The sequence below is a fragment of the Branchiostoma lanceolatum genome, chromosome 4 (genome assembly GCF_035083965.1).
Source record: "Branchiostoma lanceolatum isolate klBraLanc5 chromosome 4, klBraLanc5.hap2, whole genome shotgun sequence".
Taxonomy (NCBI): domain Eukaryota; kingdom Metazoa; phylum Chordata; class Leptocardii; order Amphioxiformes; family Branchiostomatidae; genus Branchiostoma; species Branchiostoma lanceolatum.
The window spans coordinates 32308578-32325364 of record NC_089725.1 but is presented as its reverse complement, the minus strand read 5'-3'; the positions used below and the strand labels follow the sequence as shown (position 1 = coordinate 32325364).

Here is a 16787-nt window from a genome sequence, read left to right as displayed (position 1 = left end):
TTGCACATTCTGGTCACGCGGCGCAGACGGGCAGACTTATATTTTCGAAATTTGGCGTCCGATTTGCGTGTTTTGTACCGATTCTGCCCATTTTTAGTTTGTGATAGTGTCCGAGTGTGTCCCAGCATGTCTCTGAACCCGGCTAAGATGAAGGTGGCCGAGCTGAAGGCCGAGTTAGACGCGCGCGGCCTGGAGTCCAAGGGGCTGAAGGCTCAGCTTGTGGAACGTTTGCAGGAGGCTCTGGCTGTGGAGGCTTCTCTGGAGTCTGCTCCGGGCGCTGTGGGAGAGGAGGGGGACGTGGAGGAGGCAGAGGAAGCCGAGGAGGACTCGGAGGAAGGCTCGGAGGAGGACGAGGAAGAACCCGGAGGAGAGGAGGACGAGGAGGAGGAGGAAGAACCGGCCGCCGCTGAGCCCGAACCGCTCCAGGAAGAAAGCATGGAGCCTGCCGACGCCACCGCCGAGGAGGAGCAGGTCGAGCAGTTCCAGGAGGAACCCCAGGCGCCCGCCGAGGAAGAGCCGCAGGAGCAGTGGGGAGAAGGTAGGAACGGATCCTTGTGTCGGTTTGTGTGGAGGTGTGTGTGAGGTTTGGAAGCCAGGGATCGCTCGGAGTCAGACAAAGCGAGGTGTCTGCGCCCCACGCGGACAAAGCCGGCTTGGGTTGGCGCGCCGGGCGTGGAGAATCAACCTACGCGGCCAGACAACACATGGCGCAAACACCGGGATAGCCGGAACATAGAGGCACCAGGGGTTGCTCTAACTGATCCATATGATTCATTACAGGCAATTTAAGTTCGTATGAAGTCAGAAAAATTGTAGTATTGAGTATATGTGTTGCACTTTTCCCTACTCCGATGACTAGTCAATTTTGCATAACAGTAGCACATGCACATGGAAAGTAGAACCACGCAAACAAAGGGCCACAGTCCACTGCGTGAACACCATGGGGAGGGGGGGCAGGATCGGTTAGGGTTTGGTCCATTCTTTTGGATGGTAAGAAAATAAGAGTAGATGATTGTGAAATTAAGCCAAAACTACACACAACATCTGTCGGGAAAAATGGTTAACATAATTACAGAAAGTAAAAAAGACGTGATAGTGTAGATGTTTGTTTTGTGTCAAAGATTTAACCAGCAAACTACTAAGTAGTAATTATGAACAGATGAAAACACAGTTTGAGGGCTGCGTTGTAAGTAAATATCACACAGTGTCATAATATATACACATGACACTAAAATCAATATCACAACATGTGGTGTTTGAAATGGGTCAGTTCATGGATCGATGTTCCATCAAGCTGTAATGGCATATTTATAGAAAACGGAAGAGCAAAATTCAATAATCTTGCACGGTTTCCCAGGTAGTATGTTGAAGATGCCATCGATGATGTATTAGGTAGTCATTTTCCAAGACTTTCGAATGTCTACTACTACATGGTGAGATCCATTATAGAAGTAAGAACCACATGACATAAGGAGTCCAATCATGTGTCAAAGAAATAAGTAACGGTAGCTTAAGCTGTCTTCCAGCAATGATTGCTTTTAAGTGTTATCCCCAATTTAGCTAATACACGGGATCCTACAAATGAAATCCGGCCACTTAAACTAATGGATAAAAGTAAAGTTGTCCCATTCGACATTAATATTTAATGCTAAGTGTCGCCATATACACACCAAATGCAATTGCCAAGATATGAGAGCATCACACATGGTCAAACTCAGCAAGTTGAAATGTATACAAAGTTCAAAGCATCACACAATGTGTAATAACATCTCAGGTCAGGAGGGATGAAAGAAGAAGAGGCAGCATAAATCAAATGCAAGAAGTGTCTTTCTATGAAGTGAACATGTTGTGATAAGTCTTACTGTAAGTGTACTGTAGTAGGAGTAGTATCCAGTATTTGAGAGAAAAGCTACTAACTCATGTTGCTCTTGTTGCATGCTGACCAGGAATAAGATATTTATGATGTTAATTTATTATTTTGATGTGTTCTCTCACTAAAATATGGCTAACCTTTCCCTTACTAAAAGAAGAGGGTCGCATTGATTTCCCATTGGGTGCACGAGTAGTAAAGTGAGTGTTGTGTGGCCTCCCATCTTCAGATGCTGCCGAGACGGAAGAAACGGAACCCGAGGCTGCTCCACAGGAAATTCCTGTGGAACAGGAATCCGAAACACCCGTGGAACAGGAATCCGAAACACCCGTGGAACAGGAATCCGAAACACCTGTGGAACAGGAATCCGAAACCCCCATGGAATCCGAAACAACTGCGGAACCGGAAACCCCCGTAGAGGAACCAAGCGCGAACGATAACGATGAGTCGGCAGAACCCGAGGTGACCCCCGAGCCAGCACACACAGGTACAGGTACAGTGGGCTCATGTGCAATATCCACCCTATATGTACGTCCTAAACAACAGCGTCTGTCATCTTAGCCACTGTCTCAATAACTCTGTTCTTAAAGGCACAGGTGCTACATGAACGTCTGCAGAGAGGAAGGTCCGCTCTACGTGTCTGTCGGTGACAGTGGTCCGGAGTCTGTTTTATCGCTAACGTTCTCACCCTGCGTCTGTTCCGCACAGAAGAGGGGACAGAGGGCCAAGATGACCAGGACTACATGGAGGGTGACGAGGCTGGCGGAGATGGAGACGGGGAGGGGGAGCCGGCGCCACCGGGAACGGGAGGCGAGCAGAAGGTGATGAGCTACGAGGAGAGGAAGAGGAAGCGAGAGGTGGACCAGGCCGTCGCTGCGGAATACCAGGACGACAGGGACGACTACAGGTGCGGTGGCATCTTATATTCTGTCTGATGTCTTCTTCTTTTCGCTCATGTTCTGTCCGGCTGAATAATGTTGCACAAGCTCCTGCTAGCAGTTTGTAGATTCGGTATAAAGACTTGGATATGATATTTGAAAAGCTGTTATGTAATCTGTTGTACGGTGATCCACTTGTGAAGAATTACATGATGTATTATTGAATGCCTTATCAACCGTGTCATCCAGCCATGGTATATTTGTGCAAGTAAGCCTCATAAGACGGGAATGATAGATGATAAACAGTAGTGAATGAGTGATCAGTACCAGCAGATGTTGTACAGTATAATGTTCTGTTGATTTATTTCTCATTTTTGTCTTCCAGAGCTCCTCGCCCTCCACCAGTTGAGGAAGAGGAAGACGACATTGATGAGAACACGGTCACTCTCGATAAATGTGAGAACCTTGTTAGTCTCTTAAGTAGAGAAGTGTCTGTAAGTAGCACAGTGTTCCTGGTAATGTAGGCTGTTCTGTTAAACATTTGTCCATGGTGTCTGGAGGATATTTTCATGTTGAGGTGTTGAAAATGTAAATTTAAGATTTTGCACTTGTGATTTGAAAATATGTTGATAATATGCATTAAACTGCTCAAGAAGACCACCCAGGACAGAAGAATCAGGTCCATGTGGAAAGGTGGTTGCTATGACAGGATCGCTTGTGTCGATGGGGAAAAAGATCATGGAAAAGTAGTTGGCTGGTCCTGTTGTAGAGGTGGTCACACTATATGTTTGGCTTTGTGTGAAGATTTATAACCGCCCCATCTAAGATGAGTCTTACATGTTGTTTTTGTGTCCTTCTGCAGACAACTCTGATCTGCACTTCAAGATCTCCCGTGACGGTCTGAAGGGGTACCCGCTGAACGTGGAGGGGTTTGCGTTCCTGTGGGCCGGGGCGCGCGCCACCTGGGGCGTCAAGGCCGGGAAGGCCTGCTTCGAAGTCAAGGTCAGTGTCGAGGAGTACCACCAGTATGCTCCACATCCCTAAGATGGCACGGACTTGGATCAACATGCTCTATGCAAGAGTCCTCACTAACACATGGGTGCCTATGCACCAGTAGACCCAGTCGCCTGTGCTACAAGTGATGATTTCGAGCCCTATAACACAGATACATCCTCAAGGTTTATTTTAGCAATAAAGTTTTGTACAGTAGTAGCAATTGGGTGAAGTCTGTGTTTCTTGTGTGTTGGTCGGCAGTTGTGTGATTTTTGTGTCCTCTGTTTCTGTCAGATAACGGAAGACCTTGATGTGAAGCACCTCCCGACGGACGAGCCGGACCCAGTGGTCAGCAGAGTAGGCTGGTCCATCGACTTTTCAAGCGTCCAGCTGGGTAAGTTTACAATCCGTAAACAAACACAACCAATAGTAGTAGTAGTAGTATCCAGTATTAGATTATACTGCTGCAGGGTTCCTTGACACGGGTAGGCAGCAGTCACCCAGTCTTCACACAGCGCCTCCAAGCGGCTCTGTCCAGCGGGTCCACGTTGGTGAGGCCGCACTCTGTAATGTCCTTCTTAACACACTCAATCCAGGATTTCTTTGGTCTAACACGACCTTTGTAGTATATGATCAGTTAGAAGCTAAGAGCACAAGAAGTCCTGCAGATGTATTATTTTTCGTAAGGACTTAATTTCACAACAGGAGGGGATAGAACGTTTTCACAGTGTTTTGAGTTTGCGGCTGGAAAAACTCTGTGGTATGGTAGAAATGTAATGTAGACACGTGATGTCGTAAATGCAAAGTGGAGAGCCCACATCCAAAACTGCAAAAACTGAAACTGCTGCAGACATTTCAACATTAACAGCACCCAATATTAACAGGATTTATCTGATGTTTGTCCCTTCTCCAGGAGAGGAGCCCTTCTCCTATGGTTACGGCGGCACGGCCAAATCCTCGACGGCCTGCAAGTTCAACGACTATGGAGAGAAGTTTGGAGCCGGGGACGTGATGGGATGCTATGTGGTAAGCTGTACGCCCTGTCTGGATATAAACTACCTTTAGATCCAGCTATTGGTAAGGTGTGATGATCTGAGCAATGACAGTGTTTGTGTCGTGTAATCAGACGGTCAGGGGTTCAATCCCTGGTCAGGCCATACCTGAAAAATCGTACACACCACATCTCTTCTGAGCAACCAGCACTTACTGCTGTTGAACACACACCACTACCAGTGGACTAGCCCCCTGCTGTAGTAGCTTGTGTGGCGCAAGGGCTGTAGATGTGGAGATGGGCACTGCCCCTATACATGAAAAGGTGTGGAAAGGATTATAACTTTAATAAATGATTGTGTCTCACAGGACTTCACCACAGACCAGCCCACCATCTCCTTCACCAAGAACGGCGAGGACCAGGGGGACGCCTTCGTCATCGAGGAGGACATGGAGGACCGCGCCCTCTTCCCACACGTCCTGTGTAAGAACCAGTCCGTGGAGTTCAACTTCGGTCAGCTGGTGAGTAAATATCAAGGGATGAATTTGAAAGATTCAATTCCTACTGTTGTCTTATGGTCTACTGTTAGATGTACATCTTTCTTTACCCAGAGGGACTGAGTACTCTCTCAACACTGTCCTAGAAGACCACTCAGTGAACTGATGAAATCTGGTCCTTGCGGACAGGTGGTCACTGCAGACATTCTTAATGCTTGCGTCAATGGGAAAATCATCTAAGGGACCACCAAAAAGTGATCAAATCGGTCACTTGGTCCTTACGTTGTCACTTGTAGGCCTGTCTGTATTATTTCGGGCTTGCCTGCTTTTGTGTCTGTCTATCATTGTGTCCCTGACTTTACACAAAGTAGATTGAGTTGTTGAAAGAAGCGTTAGAATTTTCCTGTCACACAGCATCTGTTTATTTTGTCACACCCAGTGGATGTTAAGTGTAAGCAAACTTTATAATTGTAAGGTAAGCGAGTTACCTGAATACCCAGACATTCTGAAGACATGTTTATCTAGAAGACATGTTTATTTCTGTTTCCCTGTTCCAGGAGGAGCCCTGGTTCCCCCTGAAGGAAGGGTTCGAGCTCATCGAGAAGATCGCCGTGGAGGAGAGAGTGCGCGGCACCAAGGGGCCGGAAGCCAAGAAAGACGCAGAGGTACTGCTGTCAGGTTCAACTCTTCCAACTCCCACTTAGTTTTGTACAGATAATGTTAACTGTTGTAGTGTACAGAAATGTACACAAGGTTTTCCAGCCTTGTTGGAAAGGGAAAAAAAGTTTTTAAAAACGGAAACGGAAAAACAATGTAATTTGTGTTCCAAAAATCACATTCCTCGAAACCTAAAAAGTAGGTCCATTTCTGAAATTTGTTGGTAACCCGAGCGGTGGATGTGCCGGCCGGCGTCGGCGGGCAGTTTTCTGTGAACTTGAACCGTTCTCTTTGTCTTCCGTAGACTGCGGGGGAGTCAACCGGTCCGGAGGTAACTACCAGAAAACAACCAGTACACGTTCTGTCGTTTCTGCAGCTTTGACAAACCCCCCTCCCCCTAAAACTTACAGCAACAAGAAATGAATGTAAAAACCTGGACTGCTGAAAAGCTAACAGCAGCATGCGTCAATTAAGAACCTACCTGACTCTTTCGCAAGATTATTTGGTCAAGAACGTTGGACGAATTATACTGTCTTAAGCCACTAAGAAAGCAGTGCACCCTCTTACTCACCTCGAAGGGCTACTTAAAAGCTGGAAACAGTCAAACTCGCTTCAGTCTAAGAATCTAAGACAGCGGAATTCTTAGAGTATAAACGCACAAGTGTGAGTATTCCTGAGCTGGGTGGCAGGGTTGGCAGGCTGGGTGTGTGTGAAGCCCTGGGCGTGTGGAGTGAGTCATGTGCCCTGTGTTCTGTACAGATGCTGTTGATGGTGGGCCTTCCGGGCTCGGGGAAGACTTACTGGGCGGAGAGCCACATGAAGGGGAACCCGGAGAAGAAGTACAACATCCTGGGGACCAACTACATCATGGACAAGATGAAGGTCAGAAGAGAGAGCACAGTTGGTATTATGCAGCGATGTGTTGGTGTATGACTGTGTGTATTAGAGAGAGTGTGTGTCATTAGAGAGTGAGTGCGTATAAGACTTTCCATGCCTTGCTGGTGTTCCTATTTTTCATCATAGCTGAAGCATTTTCAGAGATCTTCTGACCTCAAATCAATCTCAAAGAACAGAAAAAATGTCAGCAAGCTGACAATACAACTTCAAGATGCTGGGGGCACGAACTTTGCAAACAATCTTTGCTGTTTTACCCTTTTTATTGATTAGGCTACACCAAGTAATTTTTATGGATGACGTCCTTTGGAGACCCTAAATCTAATGCGAGAGCGCGAACAAAAAACAAGAAGGGCCGAAAAAAACAAGATGCCTAGATTTGAAATATAATAGTCGACGACGCATGTTAGGACACAAATTGAATGAGAGAACACAACGTAACACCTAACAATTATTTTATTCTTCAGGAAAACAGCAATAATTTGAATAAATCAGTTGAAGTTGAACAGCAGTTGTTGTCCTGTCCTGTTTCTTTCCATATCCCATTGATTTTGCAGGCCTGTATATTAAAAAGGAACTCTTTGGTCATAGTTACAGGCAGCAGAATTTCTGTTTTTTTTCTGGGAACAGACCAAAATCAATGCGCGCGCGGACGTCATCCATAAAAATTACTTGGTGTAGCCTTACGAAAGTTCTTTTGGATGCGATGGGACTTGATAACTGAATTTGCTGTATTGATATATAAAAAACACAATTTTTATCCGCAGGTGATGGGTCTGCCCCGTAAGCGGAACTACGCGGGCCGCTGGGACGTCCTGATCCAGACTGCCACCAAGTGTCTGAACAGGATCATCGAGATCGCCTGCCGCAAGAAGCGCAACTTCATTCTGGACCAGGTACGGTAGAGGGGGGTCGCGCGGAGGGGGGGTTTTCCGGGGTGCTGCCCCGGCTGCCCCGAAACATACTTGAAATCATCCTCAATGCCTCACAGCTAGCTGTACTTACTTTAGGGTTTAGTGCAATACAACCCGTAGAAGGGTTTAAGTACAGTAAGAGGGGGATACTGCCCCGTGTGGTGGAACAGTGCTTTGAGAGAGACACATGGTTTATGGCTGTAACTCTGGAGCCCCTGGCACTGAAGGCAATCATTCTGGTTTCCCATGTACTCAGTAATGCCTGGGTCTTGCATAGACCCATCCTGGACAGCACCCATGTACTCAGTAATGCCTGGGTCTTGCATAGACCCATCCTGGACAGCACCCATGTACTCAGTAATGCCTGGGTCTTGCATAGACCCATCCTGGACAGCACCCATGTACTCAGTAATGCCTGGGTACTCCATAGACCCATCCTGGACAGCACCCATGTTTTCAGTAATGCCTGGGTTTTACAAACACCCAGTGTGGACAGCACCCATGTACTCAGTAATGCCTGGGTTATACGTACACCCAGCCAACCCGGAACAAGGCCCCACGTACGGATGCACAAGGATTTCGCCACTGGTTTACATATTGACTTACTGAACGCAGTAACGCAGGACGCAGAGGGCAATTGACTCGGATATCTCTGGCCCCACGGAACGGAAGAACCAAGGACTTTACTTATGCATTTATATGCTGCTGTAAGGCACTAGTACCTGTCATGTATTAGGAGGATCTCAAGGGTTAGAGGGGGTTAAGTAAGAATGGACTAGAACTGACTTGATGTAAGTGGGGCATTGAGGACTCATTTGGTGTTATTGAATTGATACTAAATCAGGCCAAGGCAGCATCTTGGGGTTTTGTCTGGCCATTTTGGTGGCCGTTTATAAGTTGAAATGTCATCAGAGACGAACTTGTCACCATTTGATGCCATGTCAGACATACAACTATTAGGAGACATTGTTATAATTGTGTGCCTTAAAACATGTAATGATGAATAAGGCTCATTCTGAGGTGACATTGGAGAAGTAGAAGTAGTGAGTAAGACTGTTGTAGACGATGAATAGCTTCCCTTGCTTACAGTCTGCTTGTTACAGTTGTTTTGATAAGATGTGCAGGTATTCTGTAGTAGGGTATTCGGTTTGAAGAACAAAGGTAAGTATGTTGATAACCCCAGGTAAGTATAAGAATCACCAAACGTCTTGGATCGGCCACAAGGTAAGATTAAGGTCTTGGAGACTGGCTGGAAGTTTCCTTACAAGTTCAAGGTGAGTGGAACCTTCCTTATTTCTAAGTCTCTCCTTACAGGATCGTCACGAGGTGAGTATGGTTTCGTCTTTTACTGCCAGTCAGACAGTCAGGGCACAGTAATGTATAGGGTACCACAGATAGTGCTTAATCCATAGTCTATAGTCAAATAGAAATCCGTAAGAAAAGTCCAGGGGACCCATGTAAAGATATGTGAGGAAGATGTGCAATGAACTAAGAATGTACCTTATGATTTGGGCTAAGAGTCTAGTAAGACTTGAGAAATAAGAAGACCTATGTACTGATGAGAATATACCTTAAAGTTTATGTTACTTGAGATAGAGTGTGATATCACAGTTACTTAGACTATGGTTGGATAGGGATATACACATGTTTAGATGTAAGAAGTATACTCCAGTTACTAATGGACTAGAAGTGCTACATGTCATAGACTCATAGCTATGTTAAGACTTAAGCTATTGCGACAAGATGTGAAACCTTTTGTAACAAGACTTGAACATTTAGGTGGGTACTCCACTGTTTCTGTGTGTATGTAAGATTTAGAATTACATGTTACAGACTATCACTTTTGTTATGGAAGAAGTACTGACTACTCTTTACAAATGTATCAAAATAGTCCTCTGTGTGACTTATAGAAATGCTCATTACTGGAACACCTAGCAACAATACTGTGAACAAAGATGTTGTGAGAAGCCAACTTGTGTTAGGATACAAGCCTTACAGCACTGGATGTTACATTACATGCATTGGTCCACTGCAACTGGAGAAGTAACTAAGCTACCTTACAATGGGTCCCTGGACTTGCCTTAGCTAGCTAGCGTAGCTTCAAGAGCTGGAAGATTGGTCACAGAAGAGGAGTGGCGGTAAGTAGCCCGCTGCCAGGTGAGTGGGGGTCGGGGTGGCCGGTGCCGCTGGGGGGTGGGGGGGTTATCGAGGGTTAGAGCGCCCTACAGTACTGTTGTGTACCTACCTCATGATCACTAATGGTCTTGGATGTCATATTCATTGCAGAGAGCTCCAGAGAACTCTTCTAATGCTGAATAATATTCCTTCTCTTGTCACCATCGCCTAGACTAATGTGTATGCGTCGGCAAGGAGACGAAAAATGACCCCTTTTGAGGGTTTCCAACGCAAAGCTATCGTAGTAGTGCCGACTGATGAGGAATTCAAAAAAAGGTGTGAGAAGCGTACGTCAGTTGAGGGCAAGGAGGTTCCAGACGAAGCCGTTTTGGAAATGAAAGGTAGGAACGGCCGTGTGCCCAAAAACATGCCAACTGTTTGTTCCCCCGCTCCCTACCATCCATTCACCCATCCAACCTACCAACCATCCTCCCTCCTCCATCGTGCTTCCCTCCTCTCCTCCTCAGATAGGGTACCGCTAACACATGTTTGGTTAAAGCTGTCATTTCTGTCAGCCAGAGATAGCCCCTCCCCTGCTGTCTGTCCCCCTGCTTTGCTCCTCTTGGCTGTTTGCTGTGTTGGACCGTGCCCACCGGCGGCTGTCGTCTGCCCCATGCCGCCCGCGCGCCGGTGGGCCCCACGTGAGGCCGGTTCTGACTTCGGGTCTCGTCTCTCTCCCCCCACCCCACAGCCAACTTCACCCTGCCCCACCCTGGGGATCTGTTCGAGACTGTGGAGTACATAGAACTGCAGGAGGCCGAGGCTGAGAAGCTCGTCGACACGTACCGAGAGGAGGGCCGCAAGTACGGGCCCCCGCCCAAGCGCTTCCGGGACCAACGCGGAGGCCGGCCAGGTAGTTTTCAGTTTTATTTTATTCTATTTTATTTTGATTGTCACAATACAATACAGGGCACATCAGGGTGCGAAATACCTGGTTGCACGTTGCACAGTGCAACAAGATTTTGGTTGGTGCAAGTTAATTCCAAACCCAGGTAGCGCAGTGTGCAACCTTATATTTCGAGCCAAAGATCTCAATCGGAGCCCTGGAAGCTCACAAAAACACAGTGTCACTCTCATAAAATTCGGTAAATCTTCATTTGAAATAAAGAAATCAACACTTTTTTGTTTTATACCATCCAAAACCCTTCATAGATCATGGAATTTGAGCTGAAAAGGACGAAAACACACTGCCCTCGGCTAAACAAGATGTTGTTAGGTCAATGGGAACACAATACTATCTAATACATATTTTGAAATATAAGTAGTATTATACGCTACATACGAGCTTGATTTGAAGAACTCTGTGAATGTTGCTGGAGCAACCTGAAATTTGGATTTGCAACCTAGCATTTGCCCTAGGTTGCAACATGGGCAACCTGGCTCAAAAAAGTATTTCGCACCCTGCACATAAAGTGATTGCTGGTATTGTGCACCACACATAGCATGCCACAGGGTTATTACACATATACCGTACAGCCTGCCAAACAAAAACAATGCAATAAGTACAATCTGAAAAGCAGCATAGTACCTTACAAGCTTTCCTGAATTCAGTCTTTACCAACTGTATGTATTGTATAATTGCCATATGGATCTCAACTGCGACTGATGTATACGTTGATTCTATGAGTGGGAACTCTTCTAAAAACTGCATTGAGATTAGAATCGTCAAGTGAATGTGATGCTGCTGTTGTGTGTGATTGATGTCCATTTTCCCGACTTACGTGTAGCTGTTGTTGCGTCTCTTCCCAGGCGGTTTTGACCGGTTCCGTCAGAACCAGAGAGGCGGCTACAGCCGTGGAGGCTATGGCGGAGGCGGCGGCTACCGTGGCGGCCGCGACTGGAGGGGTGGCGGCGGTGGCGGTTACCGCGACAACCGCAACCAGGGCGGTTACCGCGACAACTACCGAGGTGAGGGCTCGTCCGTAGGAGGCATAACGGCCTTACGTTTCTTCCAGGGGTGCACGTTTGTAAGGATGATGTAGTAGTGGTGTAAAACTGGAACGATGTAGGAAAACGTTAGACCACGTAACGGTAAAGAGATGGGAAATCAGGAGTATGTAACAAAAAGAAGGTGTGCCGTGCCACCACGGACGTGTGTTATAGCTGAGTGTCGGTAAATGCTGGATCGCCATGGCGACACGTAAAGTTTGTTGCACCAAAGGGACGCTGAATGGTTTCCCTGTTCCGTCCAGGTGATCGTGACAGGCAGCGAAGCGACAGAGGCGGTCGCGACTCTTGGGGCAGTCGCGACAAAGGCAGATCTTATAGCCAAGGCCGAAATAACCAGGGTACATCCTCTAATCATCCGGCCCAAACTGGCCGCCCGGTTCAGTGCACTCCAGTTTGTACCACGTTCCCTAACGATTTCACTCATCCGAACTGGCAAACAGTCCAGAGCCACTAACTGCAATGCATGTTAGACGCCACGGCAATAAGCAGTGTCCCGTATGTGTCCTCACAGTTGTATGTCACGTGGGAAATAGTACATGTATATATAAATATATCTGTATCTATATTTTCTTTTCAGCAAGCATATAAGCTCGGAGACCCCCTTGGTAGATTGACCAAACGCAAATTAGACTCCTCCAGCTTTTTTGCAGGGTTGTCAGTAAATGGAGTTCAGGACAGGGAAAGCAAAAAGACGATATCTCCGCCTTCCAGTTTGCTAATCTGCGTACTTTCGTATCTAGGCGGCGGCGGCGGTTACAACCGGGACCGCGGGTACAGCTCGGGCGGCGGCTACAACCGGGACCGTAGCTATGGAAACGGCAGTTACAACCAGGGCGGCGGGTACAACCGCTACAACCAGAGCGGCGGAGGCGGATACAACAAGGTGAGTTTGTCCAGAAGGATTTTCTTGTACTTAGCGCGGAAACAGTGATGTACAGAACCTTGCACACCGAATCACGTTTGCTGGTGGCGAAACAACTGGTTATTAAAGAAAGTATCTTACAATTACCTTTTGGTGGCCGCTAAAGATAAACATGGTGTATATTTTCAAATGGGCATTGAAAGGTGTTTCTTTTTTCGGTTGTGTTATTGGGATTTACATTTTTGGTAGGCATTTTACATTTTCTGTTGGGAAAGGAAAGAAAGAAGTTCTGGAAACGGTGATGGTTTACCAAAGCATGCGGCCATGTGACTTGGTTCTGTGACTGTAAGGTTTGAAGAGAAGCATGTTTGAAATGATCCTCCTGCTACTTTGTGCCTCCCATGCTGGACATGCCACAGTAGTTTTTGCTTGACCGGAGGAAACAAACGCTGGTTCTGACGATGTTGTGTTTGTTTGTTGCATCTTCCTTTCCCGTTTGTGTAGGAGAGCTCGTCAGACGCTTCCTACGGGAGCTACAGCCAGCAAGGCTACGGCTCCCAGGTTGGACTCAGTCCCGTTTTTCACCCTCAGGCTTCGTTCGGTTCAGGCCACCCGTCTAATGCATGCCCGGTGTACAGTAGTCTGTGAAATGCACATGCTCAGACGAAAGCTTCCATAGCACGGCATCAGTAGCACTGGCTAGGGGATGCACGCATTACGACATTTTGTTTCAACTTTGGGCTGATCTTTGCGTATGCAGCAAAAACTAGCCAAGAAGACCACTTGGGACCTATAAAAATGTGGTCTATGTGGACAGGTGGTCACTACAGACAGGATGCTTAATGCTTGTGTGAATGGGAAAAATCATTGAAGGGATCACCAAAAAGTAGTCTCATTGGCCAGGTGGTCCTTATGTATATAGGTGGTCACTTATATTTATACAGGTTTGACTATTTTGGCTGTTTGAGAAATATTTTTTTCTGTACAACGTATCAGCTGTGCTGTGTGGAACTCGTGCAGTCCCCCACTCCCAGTGTCTGCCGATGCCCGTGCTGTTGTAGTGAGTTCTAGACTGCTGCCGCTAATACAGCACCGTTAACACATGTGGGGAGGGGGGCGAGGGTTCACTAACGTTAGCTGTAAGACTTCCCCACCCCAGGGCATCCTGGAGAGGCCTCGGCTGCCGACCAGAGAACACCTAATCACTAGCGTAACCTCACCGTGTAGACTAGAAACATTTTCCTTCCCTTTTTTTTCTAAGTAGTTGTAGTAGTTTAGACAGGAGGCCTTCGCTGGCTCTTGGTGCAGTGGTGCGACCACAGGAGTTAATCAAACGAAGTTGAGACCGTTCGCACGTCTGATAGAGAGAGCAGATCCCTGGCACAGGCTGGTAGCTAGCACAGAACTCCCTGCATTTCTGGGTTTCTTGTGATCAGACTAAAACGACGTTGTGTGTCCCACAGGGCTACGACCAGTCCGGCTACGGCAACTACAACCAGGGCGGTTACAGCGGCTACAACCAGTCCGGTTACAACCAGCAGGGCTACGGGCAGAACTACAACCAACAGTACCAGCAGTACCAGCAGCAGTACCAACAGGTCAGCACACGTCCCTTAACCCTTCAACTTTAAACCTTCAATCTTAACCCTTCAACTATAAACCTTCAACCTTAACCCCTTCAACCTAAACCCCACCCTACCCCCCAACCTACAGTACCAGCAGCAGTACCAACAGGTCAGCACACGTCCCTTAACCTTTCAACTATAAACCTTCAACCTTAACCCTTCAACTCCCGAGGTTGTCTGCAATGGCCTAGTACCATTATATACATGTACCAATCATCCGACAAATCAACCCACCAAACATTTGTTTGGAGCAACCCTTCCCCTCCACCAACAATTTTTCCTCAGTCTCTTGAGTGGTTGTAGAGAACAGTGTTTTGTGTTTGAGTAAAGTTAATTTCTCCTGTATTTCCCCCAGTATTAGGCGTAATACCAGTTTTAAACTATAGGGTAACTTTGTTCCTCCTGTGTTTTTCTATAGTTTCAGCAGAAATACCAGTAAAACTTAATTCCATCCATGTTTTCCCCCCTACTATCAGCATCAATACTAACTTCATCCCTCTCATGTTTTCCCCCCCCCCCCCAGTACCAGCAGCAATACCAGCAGTACTACGGAAACCAGAACCAGCAGAGCCAGCAGCAGCAGTACCCAAACTACTACAACTACAACTACAGCCAGAGCCCCGGCAGCAGCTCCTCCCGTTAGACCCCCCCATCACACCCTCCGGATAGGGCTGTGTACCTAGACCCCCCACAACACCCTTCAGCTAGGGCTGGGTACCTAACCAAAATTACAGGTACAGGCCTGGACCTGTGAACAAGTTTGGTCAACTATCTGTAAGTTTTGACACATAGTTGACTTGTGAATTGTCATCTTTGTATGAGGATTTACATACCCTATCCTCAAACTAGTGTTTAAATGTGTTTAGGTACATGTACACCAATTGTTAAGGTCCGGACCTGTAGCTGAAGAATATAAGGTACACAGCCCTACCCCGTCCCCCCCATCCCCCTGCCCCCCGTACGCAGGGGTGAAGGGATCTTGTAGTGCATTCCATCCACCCTTCTGTGGTGATGTTTGTGAGCCCGCCGTCGGGCGACCATGTAATTACGTAGACTCTCTAGTCCGTGTATCTTCCATACTAGTTAATCTTTAAGAAATTTGGGCCGAGAAGAAAAACGTCTTGCCACTTCTTCTCTTAGAGATTGTAGAAACTGATGGTGTTTGTTTGTCGATGAAATCCCTGTTGTAAATAGGAAACAAGCTTGCTTCTCAGTTTGGAGAGAATAATAAACCGTGGCGTCAGGCTGGAACCGTTTCTTAAAGTGTTGATTACATGTTTCCCACATGTCCTAATTGTCTTGAATTGCGCAGATTTAGATCAACAAAGACGACGTGGTAGAGAACTCTGTGTAGAAACTCGTCATGAAGTATAACCCATGATCAATCGAGCAGTTTATGTTCTCACAACGTTGTAGTAGATTTTGCACACGATCGCAGCTAAGTGGAAATCTTTTAGTAGTTTTCTCGCGCTTTTGTTTCTCCTTTTTAAGATATTTTAAAGATAATACCTGGCAAACCGATGATGTACTGAAGAGAGTGATTCAGGAATCAGTAGCGATGCTGTAAGGAGAATTGTAAGGAAAACCCTGTTGTCAATTGTTGATTAACTGGCACCAATAAACTGGTGGTTTGCCATCAACTGTGGCGTCCTGTTGTGTGGTGTGTACGGCTTGAGGAAGTGTGTGTTTGAGTATGCATGACTTTGTACAAATGGTACCTCACTTGTCTGGTTGTGGTGTCTTCCACACTCCATGGGTTACTGGAAAACTGTATGTTCTTTATATTACTAGTAGTTCATAACACACCAGCTTCTGTATAGCCAGTATAACAGCTCTTCGGTGTAACACACCAGGTTCTGTATCTGTATAGCCGGTATACCTGCCCCTCCAAATAACACACCAGCTTCTGTACAGTCAGTATAACCACCCTTCCGCATAGCACCAGCTTCTTTATAGTCAGTATAACCACCTTTCCGCATAACACCAGCCTCTGTATAGCCAGTATAACCGCCCTTTGGTGTTACACAGCATCTTCGCAAGCACACGGTGTAGCAGCAGCTGGTTATATTACACTGAACAACCTAACCTTTACACATCTTACTAGTGTTTTAAAATATGTTAAAAGCTATCTAGTGAGGATGCTCCAGTACTTAGTGGCAAAGAGTTCCGTTTTACAAAATTGTGAGGCAGAAGTAAAATTTAGGTCAGCTATATGGGGCGTCCGCCCGGCCTTGTCAGTCAGTGGTCCCAGGTAGAAATGGCTGATGCAGGGGTTACGCAGGCTTAGTTATGTGGAGCATGATGGGAATGGTGCCAAACGCTGTGTATTAAGGTCAGAGTTTGGTGTTAATAGACAGATCAGGCTGTCAATGAAATAAAGCAACTCAACCAATATGAGAGGACATACGCCCGTCAAACTTTCGCATTTGTATGTTTTTGTTATACATACCTTGATACCGCATCCAGGAGAGAAGGCTTTAC

The 16787-nt window shown here is 46.6% G+C and overlaps 1 protein-coding gene across 1 annotated transcript; it reads left to right on the top strand.

Annotated features, from left to right (window-relative positions):
• Window position 1: 1 nt before the first annotated feature.
• Window positions 2-15946, top strand: LOC136432082 (heterogeneous nuclear ribonucleoprotein U-like protein 1). Its single transcript, XM_066423102.1, has 19 exons — window positions 2-538; window positions 2100-2363; window positions 2579-2777; window positions 3134-3204; window positions 3611-3750; window positions 4036-4135; window positions 4655-4767; window positions 5101-5253; window positions 5787-5894; window positions 6646-6768; window positions 7548-7676; window positions 10042-10210; window positions 10561-10722; window positions 11619-11777; window positions 12062-12157; window positions 12560-12735; window positions 13186-13242; window positions 14145-14279; window positions 14830-15946. The coding sequence occupies exons 1-19, from the start codon at window positions 127-129 to the stop codon at window positions 14947-14949; spliced, it is 2886 nt and encodes a 961-aa protein (XP_066279199.1). The 5' UTR covers window positions 2-126; the 3' UTR covers window positions 14950-15946.
• Window positions 15947-16787: the final 841 nt, after the last annotated feature.